At 36.9% G+C, this 19787-nt stretch overlaps 1 protein-coding gene across 1 annotated transcript in view; it reads left to right on the top strand.

The window, feature by feature from the left end:
- Nucleotides 1-19787, top strand: part of WDR7 (WD repeat domain 7) — a 356864-nt gene that overhangs the window by 100228 nt on the left and 236849 nt on the right. The window contains exons 15-16 of the mRNA XM_012804318.2: nucleotides 8873-9642; nucleotides 11243-11331. Coding sequence (XP_012659772.1) covers nucleotides 8873-9642; nucleotides 11243-11331 — 859 coding nt within the window. The remainder of the gene's footprint in view (nucleotides 1-8872; nucleotides 9643-11242; nucleotides 11332-19787) is intronic.

Genomic DNA, 19787 nt, shown 5'->3' with positions numbered 1-19787 from the left:
GCTTGAGGCAATCAGTTGGAGTCTGGTTGGGTGCAGTGGCTCACACTTATAATCCTAGCACTTTGGGGGGCCAAGGCAGGAGGATTGCTTGAGGCCATGAGCTGGAGACCAACTTAAGCAGGAGTGAGACCCTATTAACAGGGCGCCTGTAGTACCAGCTACTCAGGAGGCAGAGGCAAGAGGATGGCTTAAGCCTAAGAGTTTGAGGTTGAGCTATGATGGTGCCACTGCATTGTAGCCAACAGGGAGACAAAGAGAGACCCTATCTCAATAAGAAAAAAAAAATAGGTTAGAATCTATATGAGTGTGACTATTTCTGAAGTTAGAGCTTGCTCACCACTGTGACCCAGCATAGATCACAGCAGTTTTTTTTCCTTCTCATTTTGTCATTATTAGTCTTATCCTGTTTTTTGCCAAGTTGGCCTCTCAGAAACCCACCTTGTTTCCATTCATCGACAGATGTGTTAAGTATTTTGGCATACCCAGGGGGGTATGCTGTAGTAGGAGATTTTTGGATTTTTACAACTTCTTTTCTTCAGTTGGCTTAAACTATTTTCAACTACTAAATCTATCGTTAGCACATTCATTTGAGAGAAAATAAGCTGGGTTTTATTATCTCTCTCACCAGTGAAAGGAACCCTGCTTGTGTTATCTATTAGCTGTTCACAACACCCCTTTGAGGTGTAGTCTTTTCTTTATTTGAAAGATTAGAGGGATTGATACTAGGGGTTAACTGATTCCTTGAAAGGTCTGTACAATCGAGGAGCCCCTGGTCTTGTTACTTTGGTGACTGGGCCCTTTGGGAAGAGTTGAAAATCAATCTCTTTTGTACTAGTGTTGTGGAAACTCTTAATATATTAATCTTCTAATCTCTCAGGGTATTAATACTATTTGGATATTATTATTCAAGCATTATTATCCAGTAAGACATGGCCTGTAGAAATATTGTGGGGAGATATTTTCTTTATACAAGGCATGACCTAAACATTTATATCTAATACTTATAATTTTTATCGAGTGATTTATATTTTATGTTGTATATATACGTTATAGTACAGTATCAACTTTAAAACCCCTCAGTGGGTTGAATGTATCGTTTTAGTAATGTACTTGTTAATGAAAACACGTGAAAGGAAGTAAAATAGCATGAACTCTGACTGTATATCGTCATTCATACATAATCATGAAATCCCATCCTATCCAAAATCAGATATTTAAGATAAGTAGATACTATGTATTGTCAAATTCCAACGTAAGTGGACTCTTTGGATAAAGGACTTACCTCACTTTGTTATCCTAACCATTAGAATTAAGTAACATCAATACAACAGCAGAGGGCACCAAATATCCATTTCGGTTTTATGCATTTTCTTGATACTTCTAGTTTTTGTGCCTCCCTTTTCATTCCCCTCCTTCTTTCCTTCTTACTTTTCTTTCTTTTTTTTCCTAACATTTAAAATAGTTCGTATTGAAACTACATTGTGAATACTTTTTACTGGATGGTGAGATTTTTCCTTAATAATTTTAGAATATTTTAAAAGTACATGGAAGATGTCAATTTGTTTTTATTCAGTAAACCTTTTACATTTAACACTATGCATCAGAATTTCAGAAATTTCTTTAAAGATTTCTTCTGCAACAAAATATCTTCTACAAAATCAAGAGTAAAATTCTTTTAATTAATTTTTCATACCAAATATTATTAGGTAATGCACATAAACCAGTTTTTTATACCATACTTAGGAAATTAAAAATTATTTAGAATATGCAATGTAAGTATGATTCCCACTTAATTTTGTAAAGCAGTATGTTAAGATTTATCAAATAAAATATTTTTACATTCAATTTTAGGGCTGAATTTTCATACATGTAGAAATGTGTGTGTGGGCTAGATGTATAATGTTAGCTAGTTTTGTTCTTAGTGTCCTTAATCTCTGGTTTCAAATCAGAATCTTTTTTTTTTTTTTAAGCCATAAACTCTTCTGCTTTCTACTTTAGCAGGAAAATCAGCTGATGTCTGTAATGCTTGCTGGCATAAACTCCATTTTTAGGTAGACATCTGAACCATTTGATATTGTTGTAGATTAGACTCAGTGTTCGCTTAAGAAAAGGAATGTTACGTTGTTGGACGAGAGTATTTAAAAATAGTCTTGACAACTGTGATATTAAAAAATGAATCAGAAATAAGTAAGCTTTTAAATCAGGACCATTTAAGTGAATGGTGAAAGAATAAAATTAATGCCAGTGTTTTAAATTTCTCTTAGTCATAAGAAATAATGAAATATAATATCATTATAATATTTTTAGGGAACAAAGCTATCAGGTATTTCAGCAGATATAATTTATCTCAGAATATATTCAAATATATAGTAATGATAAACGTTAAACATGGGTACATGAGCGTTTTTTTCCACTGCAGATTCTGAGTCATTGCTTTGTTGTTGCTGGGGGCTGCTGCACAGTGTATGTGTGTGTGTGTGTATGCCGGTGCACACGCACACGCTGAAGACCAGCCATTCTCATGATCACAGTTCTTTTTTTTCCTTGGGTTTTCATTGGAGGGACAATTCTACCTGCTACCTTAACATGATTGACACAGATTCACTTTCGGTGATGAGTATGAAATCCAGTCTTTTTTTTCCCTACGGTTGCATTTCTGTAATATTTTAAGTCAAATTCCTAATTTAAAATCTGAAATGGCTAAATAGGTATTGTCCCTCGTACAATTAGAACAGACTTGGTACCGACAATGAAAATGTCAACTATGTCTGGTTTTACTGGTCCTTTTGAGTGAGTGCTTGTATGTATGTGTTTTACATTTTCATTGAGTTTTTCTACCAAATCTGAGACGGTTTCACTTGTATATATCCAATGATTTAGCTTTCCTTGTTGGCTTTTTTCAAATACATTTTTCGGCTGTTGCCTTAAGGATTGAGGCTTTATTTTCTCCCAGGCACCTTGCACATAATCGGCACTCCACAAATATTTGTTGAATTGAATTTAATCTTCCTCTATGATAAAGTAAAGGTGAGTTTGTGAGCACACATTTCAGATGTTCTTAATAAAGGTGGCAGAGGAACGCTGCCAAGGTTCCTGACACAGAGTTTCCCTTGGTCGGATAGCTTGTATTTGAAATCATAAGACTATAAGATGGTGCGAATGAATGAGTTTGCTCTAGATGTGTATATCATATGACTAAGCCAAGAGTCCCTTGCGTTTGATAGATGTTTTTGTTCATTTTCCTGTGGCTAATCTTAGGGTAACATATTAGAATATTAGATATGTCAGTGCTATGAACTCCACCATCTCCATACAAAATATTAGCCAAATATTATCGTCACAACTTTGCTGGATGTGTGTATTTTGGTATAATAGGGCTTTGTTAGGTTAGTAAAATCCATTGTCAGGGTATGATAGGTTGTGGAGAACTTTGTGGTGTCAGAATTATCACTCATCTGTAGGACTTGGGGCTGAGTCATTTTGTTCCTCCTTTAGTCTCCTCCTGGTCTTATCTGTCTTTTTTTTCAAATGTTTTTGTTGTTTCTTTTTCTTTTCTTATGCCCTTTCTTTTCTGTGGATGCTGTTAGTTACTGTTTCTGTCACAGTGACACAAGCAGTGGCACTGAGAGGTGGTGATAAGAAGATCACACACGGTCACCTACAGATATAGTAACACCAGCCACTAGGTGACCTTTCCGTTGTCCAAGCACAGGGGCTGTCTGCTGGAACAACTCCCAGGAAGAGACGGAAACACGGCAGACCTGACCCCCTGAAAGGGGCACAGGTGTGCTTGACATCAGATGCCAGAGCTTAACAGTCCACCCTGTGTCCTCGCTCACGCTTTCTTTTTCCTATAAGCCACTCTTGCTGCTTTAATAGTTTCTTTACCGAACATGTTTGATTTTATAGTCTTTGGTAATAATGGTCCATGTCTTTCTCCTAAATTAACTTTGCACATCTTTACTAGAAAGACAGTATCTGCTAAAGCACTGTGGTGGCCTCTTAGTTTGACCTAATATTGTTACCTGGTGTCAGGTCTGTACCTAATATTGATATTTTAGTTTTTGCTGTGATACAACCAACCCTAATACTTAGCGTAGTGCCTGGGCCAAGCGACAGCTTTGTATGTGGTAACTATAATTACTTATAATTTTCCCATCAATGACATCATACATAAAGTTATACATTATTAACTGAAATTAGTGATCGTAGGTACAAAGCAGCAAGCATAATGTCTGACGTTATACATTCAGTGTTTGAAAAAGCAAATATAAAGCCCAGTGCTGTGCAGAATAAAAGGACAATTTACACGCATTCTTCTGTCTGTCCCATCCCTGTGTTCCTGGTGCTACTGCATACTTCATCTGGATGGCAACTCTTGCCCGTTTTACATTCATGATTCAGTCTTGCTGCTTTTCAGCCAACACTGCTGATGGATAAATGTTTATACAATTAAGTTGGATCTTATAACTCCCCTCGCTAAAGTCCTTAGACAATAGTTCTCAAACTTTACTGCATGAGTCATCTACGGTACTTATTAGAAAGATTCGGACACACTCCCGGAGATACTGATTCTGGTCTGATATAAGACCCAGGAACTGACATTTAACAAACAGCCCTGATGATTCTGAGAAATGTACTGCTTGAGTGCGCCCAAGCCTGCAGGAGAAAGTTCAGAAGGCTTGGTGTGATTCTCTGTGCTCTCCACGAACATCTATTGTCTTCTTCACCTTGGTTACCTGTGGTTTCGTCAACATCCATCCTGTGATATGTCATGCCTTTGTCCTGTTTAACATCCTGCCATCTGTCCACCAGGAGTGCTCTCTCCTAGCTCACGTCATGGCTTCCATGAGGCTCTCTCTGTTCACAAGGCAGGTTGGTTCTTACTTTATCTATTGAGAGCACCATTCATACTACATTGTAACAATTTTTTGGCCCACCATTACCTGTTAGTTTTAAGTTCCATGACGACAAAACCATTTCTCACTCACCTTTGCATCCTCAATGCCTTGCACAAAGGACATAATAAAGGTTAAGTCAAGGGAGATGAAAGACATACAGGAATGGAACCAACACGCGCATGTACCCCATAAACACATAAATTACCATATAGCAATGAAAGAAAATAAATACAGGAAGGATATTCAGAAAGTATTTTTTACTTCATATTTGTAACTTTGTATCTACTGTTGTGTAGCATAATTTTTTCGTATTACTTGTGTGCACCTTAGGTTGCTTAACTAGTATAGAAATATTTATTTAGAACAGTTAATACAGAGGAGGTAGTGGTAAGATGTACCTGAAGCCTAAGTGATTTTGGAAAGAGGAGCCACTTGAGATTACTTCCTATGGGATGGGTAGAAATGTGTGTGACTTGAGCATCGGTCAGGAGAGGGAGGAAGGGGCGTGACCCTGGCATAGCACAGGTAAAGATACAGTTGTCTGAAACTCTGTGCCTCTGGAAAGTGCAAGTGGTTTGATTTGGCAGTGGAGTGTGTAGGACTTATGGGTAGAGATGTAATCGGAGGGGTAGGCGATAATGTAGCCTGGAGGAAGTTTTGTGATGTTCGGAGAGGTCTGGATTTATCCTTGGCTTATGAAATGCTGGGGAAGCCTCTTAAGCTAGAAAGAAACATAATCGTATGGGAGGAGAATTGTCGTAATTTTATGACAGAAGCATTGATTAGCAAATTTTAAACCATTTATAAAATTTTTATAATGTCCTCGTTCATTCTGCTAGGTACTCTGATAAGTTTAAGATTATCCAAGGTGAACATGACGTGGCTAGCCCCCTAATTTGGAAATGGTCTCATAGAGTACAGGGGTCAGTCAATACTGTATGTGAAGCAGCTAATTATGTAAATATGGCAGAGACTACAAGTATGTTGTGCGCAGTAGGTAAAAAACGTTAGGGGAGCTGGATTGCTTGTGCATGAACATTCCTTGGGAGTAATAGTTTCTCCCCAACCCCAGCTTTATTTAGGTTTAATTGATAACATGTGATTTGATAGACGGACATGCTGTGAAACAACAGAATCAGGGTCTTGATGGAAGAGAAGGGATTGGAGTAGAATTTAAGAAGAATATTTTGAGCAAAGGAGTAAGCAGAAGAAGGATTTATACATAGCTTGTGAGGGGCGATAGTTATGGTCCTTTTCCTGCTTGTTAAAGCTGGAAAAGTTTTGGTAACAAACTGTAAGGGGCTTTGAATATTGTTTTGAAGAAGCTTACATCTTATTCTAAAGCTTTATTTTCTTCTTATGAAAATAATATATACTGATTATATACAATTTAAGAACTATATGGAAATTCAAACATGTTTTATAATTCTGTCTCAAAAATGTCATTACTGTTAACATTTTCATATATTTTTTTCAGCCCTTCTTGCCATGCTTCTATGTATATTTAAGCATTAAATAAGTAAAAATTGGAACTGTACTCGTGTGTGTGTGTGTGTGTGTGTGCACTCATGCATGTGTGTACAGTTTTATCTCACTTAAAATTGGAAACACGAGCATTTTGCTATGTGGTTAAACGTGCCCAGTAATCATGATTTGTAATGACTTAATACTTACTCTGTTATATGACTGTGCTTAAATTATTTGCCTCTTCCCTTACTGTTATTTATTTTAAATAATTTATATTTATTTTGTTATTGAGACAGAGTCTTGCTCTGTCACCCAGGCTAGAGTGCAGTGGCCTCATCATAGCTCAGTGCAACCTCAAACTCCTGGTCTCAAGCTCTGCTCCCCAGTGTCTGGGACTACAGCCATGTGCCACCACACCCCTCTAATTTTCCTATTTTTTTTTTTTGTGGAGATGATCAGCTCTTGCTCAAGCTGATCTAAGTAATCCTCCTGCCTTGGCCTCCCAAAGTGCAAGGATGTCAGGCATGAGCCACCCACTTGGCCTAGATTTTAGGTTGTTTCCAAATTAAATGAGTAAATACTGTTTTACTGAACATCTTTGAACATATATCCTTATCTGTATTTCTGAATATTTATAATAGGATTCTGGAAATAAATATATTAGATCAAACAATATCAATTTTAAGAACTCAAGAGGTATTTTTCCAAATTACCCTTTTGAAAGGCTACTATTTAAATTCATGCCAGCACCAAGTGCCTTTGACCTTGGCTCTACTGTTTTTAGTGTTTACTGTTTGCTAATTTTATAAATAGTATCTTGTGGCTATTTTAACTGCTATTTTCTTGACAGTTAATTTGATCAGCATTTTCCTATATTTATTGGCTTTTTTTTTTTTAAACTGTCCTTGACCGTTATAGTTTTATTTCCCCTTTTATTTGGGCTTTAGTATTTTTTAAAATTGATTTTTAAGAAATATTTATATAGATGAGTCTTTGTCAGTCCTACTTCTTGTGTATTTCATTCCTATTTCTCTTTTCTTTCCTCTTTCTTTTCTGGAGACACAGCAGTCTCTCAAGCTGCAGTGTGGCGGTGCAGTCATAGTGCACTGCAGCCTTGAACTCTGAGGCTGAAGCCGTCTTCCTGCCTCAGCCTTCCCAGTAGCTGGGACTATAGGAGTCCCACAGCATCAGGCTTATTTCTATTTCTTACTTGCCATTTAACATTTTTTTTTTTTGACAGTAGCGTTATTTAAAATTTAAGTACATTTAGAAAGTCTTTTCTCACCTCAAGATCAGATAGTCACATATATTTTTATTGCTTTGAAGAATTTTGTATTTTCTGTTTCCCTTAGTAGTCCGTGATAAAGTCTTTTGTTGGAAGAGTGTCACGGTTACATTTGTGCTTTACATTAGAGAGGAGTCTGTGGCTCTGAGGGGATCCCTCATGTTGGAGTAAGATGAGACTAGGGCAATGAAACCCGTCCTGAGAAACAAAGAGAAGGCTCTGAATTTCTGTCCTGACATTGGGTAGAAAGGAAGGGTACCGACTTCCAGCTGATGATTCTGGAGCAGGAGGTCTTTGAGGTGTCATGAGAGGGCACAAATGAGGACATATTAAATATAAGGTAGTATGGGACATCCAGATATTATGTACAAAGTGTAGGAAATACAGGATTGAAACTCCTTAAGGGAGCTCGTCTGGCTGATGATGGAAATTTGGGAGCCATTTATCAATACATGTAAGTGATAAGTGATAGTTCCCATGTGGGGGGAAGGAGCTTGCAGCGCAGCTGACTGATGGGAGGACGGTCAACATTAGCTGCTCACGGAGAGGAGGTTCTCCAAGTGGCTTTTTATTCTTTCTTTCTTCTCTGTCTCTCTCCATTCTCTCTCTCTGTCTCTTTCTCCTCTCTCCTTTCTCCCCTCTCTTTGAGGAGGAGGGACTAGAGAGTCGCCATTGGCTTATTACTCTACTGCTCTTAGTAACTTTGGCTAAAAAGGACAGTAGAGGGGGAGAGAAATCAAAAAAGGGGCATGGTCAAAGGATTGCACATTTTTTAAAGGTGAAGGTAAAATAGAAAAAGGAGCCATTTGGCAGGACAGCAACTTAAAAGGATGAGTAGCCATCCGAAATCTATTGTTCTTTCAGGGGAAACAGTTCATTTTCAGAGGGAGAATTTGCTTCTGAGTTATTGAAACAAATTTTAGTCTGTTCTATGAATGAAAAGGTCCCCTGCTTCAATAGTAAACTTTTATTTCCTTGGTTTTTTTTTAACTAATTGGCAATGTGATGGCGGTTTCAGCATGAGGCTCTTCTAACTGCATATGAGCTCATCCATTTTACATGGTGTTGCTGGGCAGTTAATGTGTTACTTTTAATGATAGGTCCCTGAAAAGACAGCTTAATAAACATTTCAGTTCCTCTGACTGTTTATTGTTCATTAATGAGCATATGAAATTAAATGCTTTTCATTATAACTATCTTTTAAAAATATTTATTTCAGGGGAATTTACCTAAATATTCTCATAACTCCCTGATGGTTCAAGCAATAAAGACAAACCTAACAGACCCGGACATCCACGTGCTCTTCTTTGATGTGGAAGCGTTGATTATTCAACTCCTGACTGAGGAAGCCTCTAGGCCGAATACTGCGCTTATTTCCCCGGAGAATTTGCAAAAAGCATCTGGCAGTTCAGACAAAGGGGGCTCTTTTCTAACTGGAAAGCGAGCCGCAGTTCTCTTCCAACAAGTGAAAGAAACCATCAAAGAGAACATAAAGGAGCACCTCCTGGACGATGAGGAGGAGGACGAGGAGACCATGAGGCAGCGGAGGGAAGAGAGCGACCCCGAGTATCGGGCCAGCAAGTCCAAGCCGCTGACCCTGTTAGAATACAATTTAACTATGGACACCGCCAAGTTATTCATGTCCTGCCTTCATGCCTGGGGTTTGAATGAAGTCCTGGATGAAGTCTGCCTTGATCGCCTGGGGATGCTGAAGCCCCACTGCACAGTGTCGTTTGGGCTCTTATCGAGAGGAGGCCATATGTCGCTGATGCTTCCTGGTCACAATCAACCCTCTAGTAAACTGTCACAAGGGAGAACGGAAGTAGGGAGGAAGCAGCCAGCCACTGAAGGAACGGAAAAGGGAACTTACGGAGTGTCCCGGGCCGTCACCACTCAGCATCTCCTGTCGATCATTTCCTTGGCCAATACCTTAATGAGTATGACCAATGCGACGTTCATTGGTGATCATATGAAGAAGGGCCCTACCAGGTGTGACCGCGATAGTCTGTTTGTATTCTTAAGTTTCAAAAAAGAAACCCATTTTATTTTCGTCATTGTTTATTACTTTATCTTTTTTTATTCTATATATTTTTAGCCTTTTCATGGCATCTCAATATTTTCTTTTTAAATTTTAAGACACAGGTCTTCAAAATGCCTGGTTTAAAACATAATAAAGTTACATGGTGTTATTGTACGTACATTGTCATACTTAGTAGCTATTAAAAAAAGAGAGGGAATGAGGGAATTGGTCATATCGATTAGCTCATGAGTAAGTATGATAGTAAGATTGGATTTACTTAAAGTTTGCCTTAACATTTAAGTCCTGATGCATATTTGGTTAAAGTGTTTCTTCTTCTTGTTACTTGTATGTAATGAATGGTATGTGTTCAGTAATTTGTCTTCAGGATTTTGTGAGTATAGTCAGAATTTTTCAATCGTGAAAGAGAGAACAATTTTTTTTAATGCAAGAGAATACTATATATTATATTATATTATATTGACAGAGTCTCACTCAATTGCCCTGGGTAGAGTGCCGTGGCATAACAATAGCTCACAGCAACCTCAAACTGTTGGGCTCAAGTGAACCTCATACCACAGCTGTCGGAGTAGACGGGATTACAGGCTCCTGCCACAATGCCCAGCTAGTTTTTCTATTTTAATAGCGATAGAATCTCAAGTCTTGCTCAGGCTGGTCTCGAACTCCCAACCTCAAGCGATCCTCCTGCCGTGGGCTCCCAGAGTGTGAGGGATACAGGGGTAAGCCAGTATGCCTGGCCAAATACTATTATATTTTAATATTTCTAGAGTACTTATCCTGCATAGCTATATCCTATTTTCCCAAAGTTGTGAAGACATCTTTTTATTATGCTCTGTATTGAGAGTGGGCCATATCAAGAACTTCTTTAGTGTATTAAACACTTATGTAGCTAGCATTTGCTGTTATAAGGACTTTACAAAAACTCAGTGTTCTTAACTTTGTATGGAAGATAATTTTATGATCCCTTTATTACAGATAAGAAAACTGAGACCTAAAGAGATAAGTATTTGTCGAAGGTCCCACAGTTAGAAAATGGTAGAGCCAGAATTCAAAACAGACATTTGCCTCTGCCGTCTAAGATTGCTTAATACCTCATTAACTTTTTTAGGCTCAGGGCTAAATACTTTTAAACTCAGTGTGTCTTTCTGTGAATTCATTTGGATCAATGATATTGGGTAGGTAGGCTGAAATCCCAGCATGCTAGCATTGAAGAATGAGGGACCAAGTATGACATTTCCCTGTCAAAGGTAGTAGAACACTGGAATGTTCACAAGTATTTCTTAAACCAAGATGTCTAAAGTACAAAGAGGAAATATCAAATTTTTAATTGCTATTTGTTAATCATTCACTTATTTTACCATATTAAAATTTGAAATGGAAAATCTCAATAGGTACAAAATCTACCCCCACCCCATCTTTTTGGAACAATAAATTAAAAATGTTCTGTATGTGTTTCTTTTATAGTTCATTTGGAACGAGAAAATTTAATATTTTAGATAGTTCTGGAACTGTGTGAAAGTATATACATATGTGTTTTTCTCTTTTTTTAAGGCCACCTAGACCAAGCACCCCAGACCTTTCTAAGACAAGGGGTTCCCCTCCGACTTCCAGTAATATTGTGCAAGGACAGATAAAACAAGGTAAAATTAAATCTTATTAAGTAATTGACATGACATTTCACCTTTAGAAACTGAGGGAGGCATAGCTAATATGTAATTATAACGTTTTGTTTGTCTCAGGCTGTTAAAAGAAAGAAAAGTTGTTATGTTCCAGATGTAAATATGGATAATTGAGATGTCAGTTAAAAATAAATCAGATTTATTTGGAAACTGATAAATGAACATGTTTCATATAATTTTATTGTACTGTCTTTGGCCTAATTTTTATGCATTAGAGGCACCTGAACTTGACAGCATGAGTGTTTTAATTGTATGTATCTTGAGTTTGCCTATTTGTAAACTACATTTAGGAATATTTGAATTCATAGTTACATACCTTAGCTAATTTCTTGCCGTTTTCAGTAGTTCATGCATTGTGGTTCACAAGTGGAAATCCTTGTGAAACTGTTCTATCTTTACTTTTTAATTAAATCATTGTATACCTTAATTTTCATCTCTAGCTTTGTTTTTCATTAGGGGATAGAAGAGAAGAAAGGTTGTTCCTCTCTTTTTATTTCTTTCTCATTTCCACATATTCCTGAGCGTAATTCGTAGACTCGGTATTTCTGTGTAGATCTTCTATACTCCTTTCCAGACTGGCAAATGAGCTAATCAAGAGAGCTGGCGACTCTAATCTGCTTAGCAAACTTTCTTTTAGGCCAAGAGTTAATGTCGACTCTAACAGCCTGTGATAGCGAGAAATACAGAAAGAAGCAAGATGGGATGATGAAGGTTCTGCTTATACATGGTGACATTTTAAGTTTTCTCCCCCACTCCCTTTTTTTTAAGTTTAGAAGAGTCGAAGAGTAGTTTTACAAGGTTTGTAAGAGAAAAGTAAGTTCCCAGTTCATAGCTGTAATTTTCCTGTTCCCTAAGATAAGGACTTCTATCTTTCACAGCTGATTATTGGTACCTTCTTTAGCATCCTTCTGTGGTATGCTGGATCCGCAGTGTTAGGTGTTGCCTGTGGGTTTTCATTTTGGAAGATGACTTCCACACTGTGCCGTCCCCACCCTTTATTTGCCACCCCACATGGTCATTGTACTCATTCCCCTGTCTTCTAATCAAACTTTCTTAATCATGATGTAATATTTTACGTCACACTGTATAAAAGTTTCATAATAATTTTGGTTAGGTTTTTGTACTTAGGTGTGTGGAACATACAGAAAAGTGCACAAAACACAAAACTCATCCTTGGACAAGGAATAGAACATTCTTAGCGCTTTAGAACTTGAAAACCCTCATGTTCCTTCCTAGTCATTATAACTCCCCTCCCCCAAAGTCACTACTATTTTGACTTTTATGAAGTTCTTATTTGCTGTGTAGTCACACCATTTAAATTTAAATTTTTAAGCTCTTTGGTTTAGTTTTGCTATCTTTTGAATTTTAAATAAATTCAGTCAGTCAAACAATATGTACTCTTTTGTGAGATTTGTCAGTGTTGCATTTGGCTGTAGTTTCCGCATGTCCACTGCTGTCTAGTATTCTGCTGAATGAGCAGATCACAACCTACTCTATCCTTTGATGATAGATGTTTGGATTAGTATCCAGTGTTTGGTTTTCATCAATAATTCTGCTGTGAAAGCTTTTGTATTTTTATTTCAGCCTACATTATAAGCATTTTTGTGTTGTATCTAACTGTAAGTAAGATTTTTGAATATGTTTATCGTGAACTTTAAGAGATGTTAAAATGTCTTCCTAAGTTTAAGACTAATATACATTCACCAAAATGGCTAATGTGAAAAAGATGGAAAATAGTAGGAGGTGGCAGTGACTACCTGTATGTACAACTGCTAAAATATCCTAGCCAACACCTAGTATTTTTTACATTTTCACTTTAGCCATTTTTTTTTTTTTCCTTTTTTCAGACAGAATCTCACTCTGTTGCCCTGGGTGTAATGTCATAGCTCACAGCAACCTCATACTCCTAAGTTCAAGTGATTCTCTTGCCTCAGCTTCCCGAGTAGCTGGAACTACAGGCTCAGCTAATTATTCTATTTTTAGTAGAGATGGGGAGTCAATGTTGCTTAGGCTGGTCTTGAACTCCTCAGCTCAAGGGATCCTCCTGCCTTGGCCTCCCAAAGTGCTAGGATTATAGGCATGAACACCATGCTGTTTAGCCATTTTGGTGTGTGTGTGGTAGTTTTTCATGTGTTTTAATTCGCTTTTCTTAATTACTATTGAGTTTGAACACCTTTTTGTCTACTACCCATTTCCGTATCTTATTTTGTAACGTGCCTATTCAACTCTTATGTGCTTTTTTATTGTATTTTTTAAAAAATTAATTTGTAGGAGTCCTTGACTATTTTCGATGAGTCTTTCTTATTTTTATTGTAAACATTTAATTTTCTTTCATTCCTGTCTTTGAAATTGAGCATTTCTTAATTTCAGTGGAGTCCAGTATATCAATTTTGTCATTTATGATTTCTATTTTTGTGTCTTGTTTAAGAAGTGTCTCCCAACCCTAGTATCATGAGGTTATTTTTGTTTTTGTCTAGAAGCTTTATTGTTTTACCTGTCTCATTTAGATCTATAATCTGCCTAGAATTGAATTTTGTTTGTAATGAAAAATGGGACCTTTTTTTATTTGAGAGCTTGCTTCTTTTCTAATATAGAGATTCATTGCTACAAATTTCTCTCTAAGTGTTAATTTAGAGGCGTCCCAAACATTTTGCTGTGTGGTGCTTTTTACTTTTCTTTTAATTTTTTTTCTTTTATCTATGGGTCATTTAGTAATGAGTTACTTCAATTTCCAAACATTTGTAGATTTTCTAAGATTCTTCCCATTATTGATCCTGTTTTATGGTCAGATACCATAGTTTGCGTTGTTTGAATCCTTCTGAATTTTTTTCAGCTTATTGTATTGGTTTTATTTATTGACAAAACTACATATAATTATAATGTGCAACATGATGTTTTGATATATGTATACGTTGTGGAATGGCTAGAACAAGCTAAGTAACATATGCGTTAGCTCACATATGTGTCTTTTTTGTATGTGTTGAGACCACTTAAAAATCTATTGTCTTAGCAGTTCTCAAGAATATATTACAGTTGGCTCGGCGCCTGTGGCTCAAGCGGCTAAGGCGCCAGCCACGTACACCTAAGGTGGCGGGTTCGAATCCCCAGCCCGGGCCCGCCAAACAACAATGACAGCTGCAACCAAAAAATGGCCAGGCGTTGTGGCGGGCGCCTGTAGTCGCAGCTGCTTGGGAGGCTGAGGCAGGAGACTCGCTTGAGCCCAGGAGTTGGAGGTTGCTGTGAGCGTGATGCCATGGCACTCTACCCAGGGGGATAGCCTGAGGCTCTGTCTCAAAAAAAAAATGATAATAATAATTTAAAAAAGAATATATTACTGTTAACTGTGGTCACCACGTACACCGTAAATCTTTTGAATTTATCAAGATGTATTTTAGGGCCCCAAATGTGGTCTGTCTTGGCAAATACACTGTATATACTTCAGAATAATATGTATTCTGCTTTTGTTGGGTGGAGTATTTTATAAATGTCTGTCTGCTCAAGGTCCTTGGCAGTGTTCTCATTTAGTTTGTCCTTGCTGCTTATTCTGCCCATTAGGTTCTTTTAATCCGGTGAAGGTATTGAAATCAGCGGTTATAATCACGGTTATATAATTTTGTTTATTTCCCCTTGCATTCCTATCAGTTTTCTTCACGTATTTTGAAGCTTCCTTGTTAGCCCGTAAAACGTTGGAATTCTCATTTCTTCGTGATTATTTCAGTCTTTAGTCATTATAAAATGACTTCCCTTTATCTTTGCTAATATCCTTTCCTTTGAAATCTCCTTTGTTTATAATGATGTGGTCATTTCATCATTTTTGGCCTCTGTTATCATGCTGTGTCTTTGTCATCCTTTTGCCTTTTCTCTCTGTTGGTGTGTTGGTGGTAGAGAGCGTATAGCTGAATTTTGCTTTTCTATGTAGTCTAACTTTTTAATTTGGTGTTTAAACCATTTACATTTCATGTGTGATTTTTGATAAGTTAAGCTTGAGTTTAGCATCTTGGTACTTACTTTTCTCTTTGTCCCATTTGTTCTTTGTTCTGTCTTTCCATTTTCTGCTGTCTTTGGACTAATAAAGTATTTTTTTATGACCCTGTTTTATCTCCCTTGTGGAGGTATTATAAGCCAATTGTTTAGTTATTTTAGTGGCTGCTTTAGAGTTTATAGGCTATATCTTTCACGTATCACAGTATGCAGTCAAGTGACACTGTAACATTTAATGTAAAAACCTTACTATATTATACTTCCTTTTTTCCCCTCCTGATTTTTGTGCTATAGTTATCCTGTATTTTACTTTTACATGTTATAAACCTCACAAATCACTATGATTTGTGTTTAATAGTCAATTATATTTTAAAGAGATTTAAATAAGAAAAAACATGCATATATACGCATGTAGTTACCATTTTTGGTGCTCTTTATTCTTTAATTTTTATTTTATTTATTTATTTTTGTAGAGACAGAGTCTCACTTTGTTGCCCTTGCTAGACTGCTGTGGCAGCACACAGCTCATAGCAACCTCCAACTCCTGGGCTTAAGCGATTCTCTTGCCTCAGCCTCCCGAGTAGCTGAGACTACAGGCACCCACCACAATGCCCGGCTATTTTTTTTGTTACAGTTTGGCCGGGCCGGGTTTGAACCCACCACCCTCGGTATATGGAGCAGGCGCCCTACTCAATGAGCCACAGGCACCGCCCCCTGGTGCTCTTTATTCTTTTGTGTAGATCCAGATTTTTATCTGGGATAACCTTCCTTCTGCCTAAAGGACTTTCTTTAACTTTCTTATACTGAGGATCTGCTGTTTGTTGTTTAACCACTTTTATGTCTGAAAACATTTTGGTTTTGAGATGGAATCTTGTGGTGTTGCCCAGGCTGGTCTCAAACTCCTGGGCTTAAGTAGTCCTCCCGCCTCATCCTCCTGAGTAGCTGGGATTACGGGGGTGTACCGTTGTGCTCAGCTGAAAAAGATCTTTATTTGCTTTTGTTTTTGAAAGATATTTTTGTCTGCTATGTAACCCTTAGTTGACTGTTTTTGTTTTTTAATACTTTAAAGATGGTATTCTGTTGTCTTTTCATGTCTTTCTCAGAAGAAATCTTATATAACAAGATGTTTGTATCTTTGTTCCTCTGTAATATTACTTTATTACTCTTGCTGCTTTTAAGATTTTCTCTCTCACTGGTTTTGAGCGCTTCGAGGATTCCACCAGCCTAACTAGAAAATCACTAGAAAAAGGCACTGTTTCTGGCCTTTCACCTGGTTTTGAGCATTTTACTTGGATGGCTACTATGTACTTTTTTTTTTTTCCCGGTTTTTCTATAGTTTTTTTTTTCTTTTTTTTATAAATCATAGCTGTGTACATTAATACTGTCATGGGGTACAGTGTGCTGTTTTTATATACAATTTGAAATATTTTCATCAAACTAGTTAACATAGCCTTCATGTTACTATGTACTTTTGATTATGAGGTACATAGGGCTCTTTATGTTTCTTGTGGCTGGGGTTCATTGAGCTTATTACTTTTATAGTTTTCATTAATTTTGAAAATTTTTCAACCATTACTTCTTCATATATTCTTTCTGTCCTTTCTTCTCTCTAGGGCACTAAAGTTACGTATATATTAAGTTGTTTATAATTGTTTTCTATCACACATATCCTGTGAACTTGGATTCTTTTTCTTCTGTGTCTTGATTTAGAGAGTTTGTATTCCAGCGTTTTCACATTTATTTATCTTTTCTTGTCAATAGCTAACTTGTCACTAACTCCAGTCTGTGTACCTTTTATTTCAGACGTTGTGGTATGTGTCTCCAGAATTTTGATTTGAATCTTTTTTTTTGTTTTTTTTTTTGGTATCTTCCTTGTCTTTACCTAACTTCTTTGAATATATGGATTTTAGTTATGGTAACTTTTAATATCCTCATCTGAAAATTCTCATATCTCTTGTTTTTTGGGGTTGGTTAAGTTGATTATTCTTCTCAGGAAGGACTGTGTTTTCTTGCCTCTTTGCATACCTGATAATCCTAGATTAGATGGCGGGGATTTGAACTTTACCTGGTTGGGTACTGGATATTTTTATATTCTTGAATCTTTGTGAGCTTTGTTCAGGGATGCAGTTAAGTTATATGGCAAGTTTTTTTTTTTTTTTTCTGGTCTTGCTTTTAGGATTTGTTAGGTAGGTTTTGAAACAGTGCTCTAAGGCAGTTTTGTCCCCAGTAATGAGGCAAGAGCTTCCATAATATCCAATGCCCCATGTGCTGTGAGATTTTCTAGTTAGGCTGGTGGAAGCAGGCACCATTTCTGGCCTTTCAGATGTTTATTTCCCCAGCATGTACTGATTGGTTCTCTGATGAACTTGAGGGGGGACCCTTTGAAGACCTTTGGCCAGCATAGCTCTGTCCTCTTTGTCCTATGAATTCTACCTGCCCTGATTTCTTGAGATTCGGAGCTTTGTCAACTGAACACTGCTGATTTCCTCCTCACCTACCTCTCTCTCAAGGCAATAAGCAGGGGTAATTATAGGGCTCACTTTGTCTTCCATCACTTAATCCTTCATTGTTTGATGCCCTGAGGCTTGCAAACAACAGTTGTTTTTTTTAATCTGTATTTTATTTCTCTCTCTCTCTCTTTTTTTTTTTGGTTATTTAGGTAGGATTATAAATCTGTTTTCCATTACTCCATCTTGACCAGATGGAAATTCATTTGCTTTCATTTAAAAATGTCCTAAATATACTATTACTTTATAAAATAAAAATTATTTGTTGTCTGGAGTTTTAATATTTTTAGAGCATTATTTCAGAGAGAACTGGGAAGAGGCTCGCACAGAGTGAGTGATGTGTTCACAGCGTAGTGAGTGATGGTGTGATTCGGACACAGCGTGCTGCTTTAACTCTGGATCCTGTGTGCTTTGTCCACAGTGATATGTATTTATCTTTCTGAGTTCATTGAAAATATCTTCCAGGTTATACATGACAAATCAGTGGCAGGACATGTTTTTCTTCATTAGTTAGTTAAAAGGTTCAGTTAAGATTGATTCTTGTTAGAGATACTGTTTGTCAACATCCTTGTCTTTATTATTATTCTTAGCCGTTGCTGAGTCTTCTTGAGTTACTTTCCCCCCTCTGTAGTCACAGTATATAGAAACAGTATAATTTGTGACATTGTCCTGATGCCTTATATATCCACTGTCATTATGGTACTGGATTTGCTCACCTGGCCAAGTCTAAGGATTTTAAATTGGAATATTGCAATATTGCCCCTCTCAGAAAAAGCATTTGAGTTTTGAAAACAGATTTTTCTAAAGGATTTATTTAAGACAGTAGATGTAGGAATTTCCATTTGGAAAGCCCATATGTTTGTCTTTTTAAGTAAAGGGAGATCAGCAGTTACTACTGAAAGAGTTACAGGATAATGCACTTCAGAGTGGAATTATGAAGCCTACTTTCTATTTTAATATTAAAAATGAACATATTGTGTAATTATTTTTTCAAGAATATTTGTTGAATACTCTACATCCTAATAACTCTGGAGGAGTACAGCAGATCAGTCTGATGTCAATACTTATTGAAGAAAAATAAACACCTTTTGTTTCCTAAGAATCTGGAGGGTTAGAGTGATAAGTCTGATATATATACTCCCTGGAGTATGTGTTTGCTATCTACGTCTAGCAGATAACACATGAACGGTTAAGGTAGGAAGTGGTACAAGTTACAGAAAAAGGGCTCTGAATTCTCTAAGATTTTAGCTGTTAGAGCACGCTCTTTCTTTTCTGTCTTCCCTTACCTTGGTTTTCTTAAACATTTTCCGCTGATGTTTTCTTTTCCTGACTCCCACTGAGGTACCCATTGATTCACAATCTGTTTTTAAGTTGGATTGCAAACATGAATATGCCCCTTTTCAATAAACTGTCACTTATTTGTTGGCTAATACTTGTTCTACTGCAGACTGATCTATATAAAGTAAAGACCTTCACTGGGAGTTGGAACTTTCATAGACATTTGAATTTGAGAATAAAAATGATGTAGATACTTTAGGTTGTATAATTACCTATAACCAGTGTCAGGGCATTTTGTTAGAAAATAACTTCTTCCTAAGAGGTTTATTTTGACTCAGTGGACTCAATTCAATGTTTGCCAATAATTAACATTGGCTGGGAGCCATCTACTTGTTTTTTGGATACTTGATTTTGCAGTTTATGAAATGGTGCTGGAGAAAGGGATCAGAGATGTCGAACAACTGAGTTTTTATTCATGATACTGGAGCCCTAAGTCTGCTCATGGCTTTAGGCTTCTCTATGTTCTGACATTTGCATTTCTCCCTATTCATTAATCTTGTGGCAAAGGCTCTGGTCCGTGTCTCTAATGTTCATCTGGGTTATGATCAGGTCTTTACATGTAGTTAGTTGCATTTTTTTTTTTTTTTTTTT

This window comes from Otolemur garnettii, unplaced genomic scaffold, assembly GCF_000181295.1.
Source record: "Otolemur garnettii isolate 467f Iridium unplaced genomic scaffold, OtoGar3 scaffold00027, whole genome shotgun sequence".
Lineage (NCBI taxonomy): Eukaryota > Metazoa > Chordata > Mammalia > Primates > Galagidae > Otolemur > Otolemur garnettii.
The sequence above is the reverse complement of the archived record's forward strand: the minus strand, read 5'-3'. Positions and strand labels throughout refer to the sequence as shown.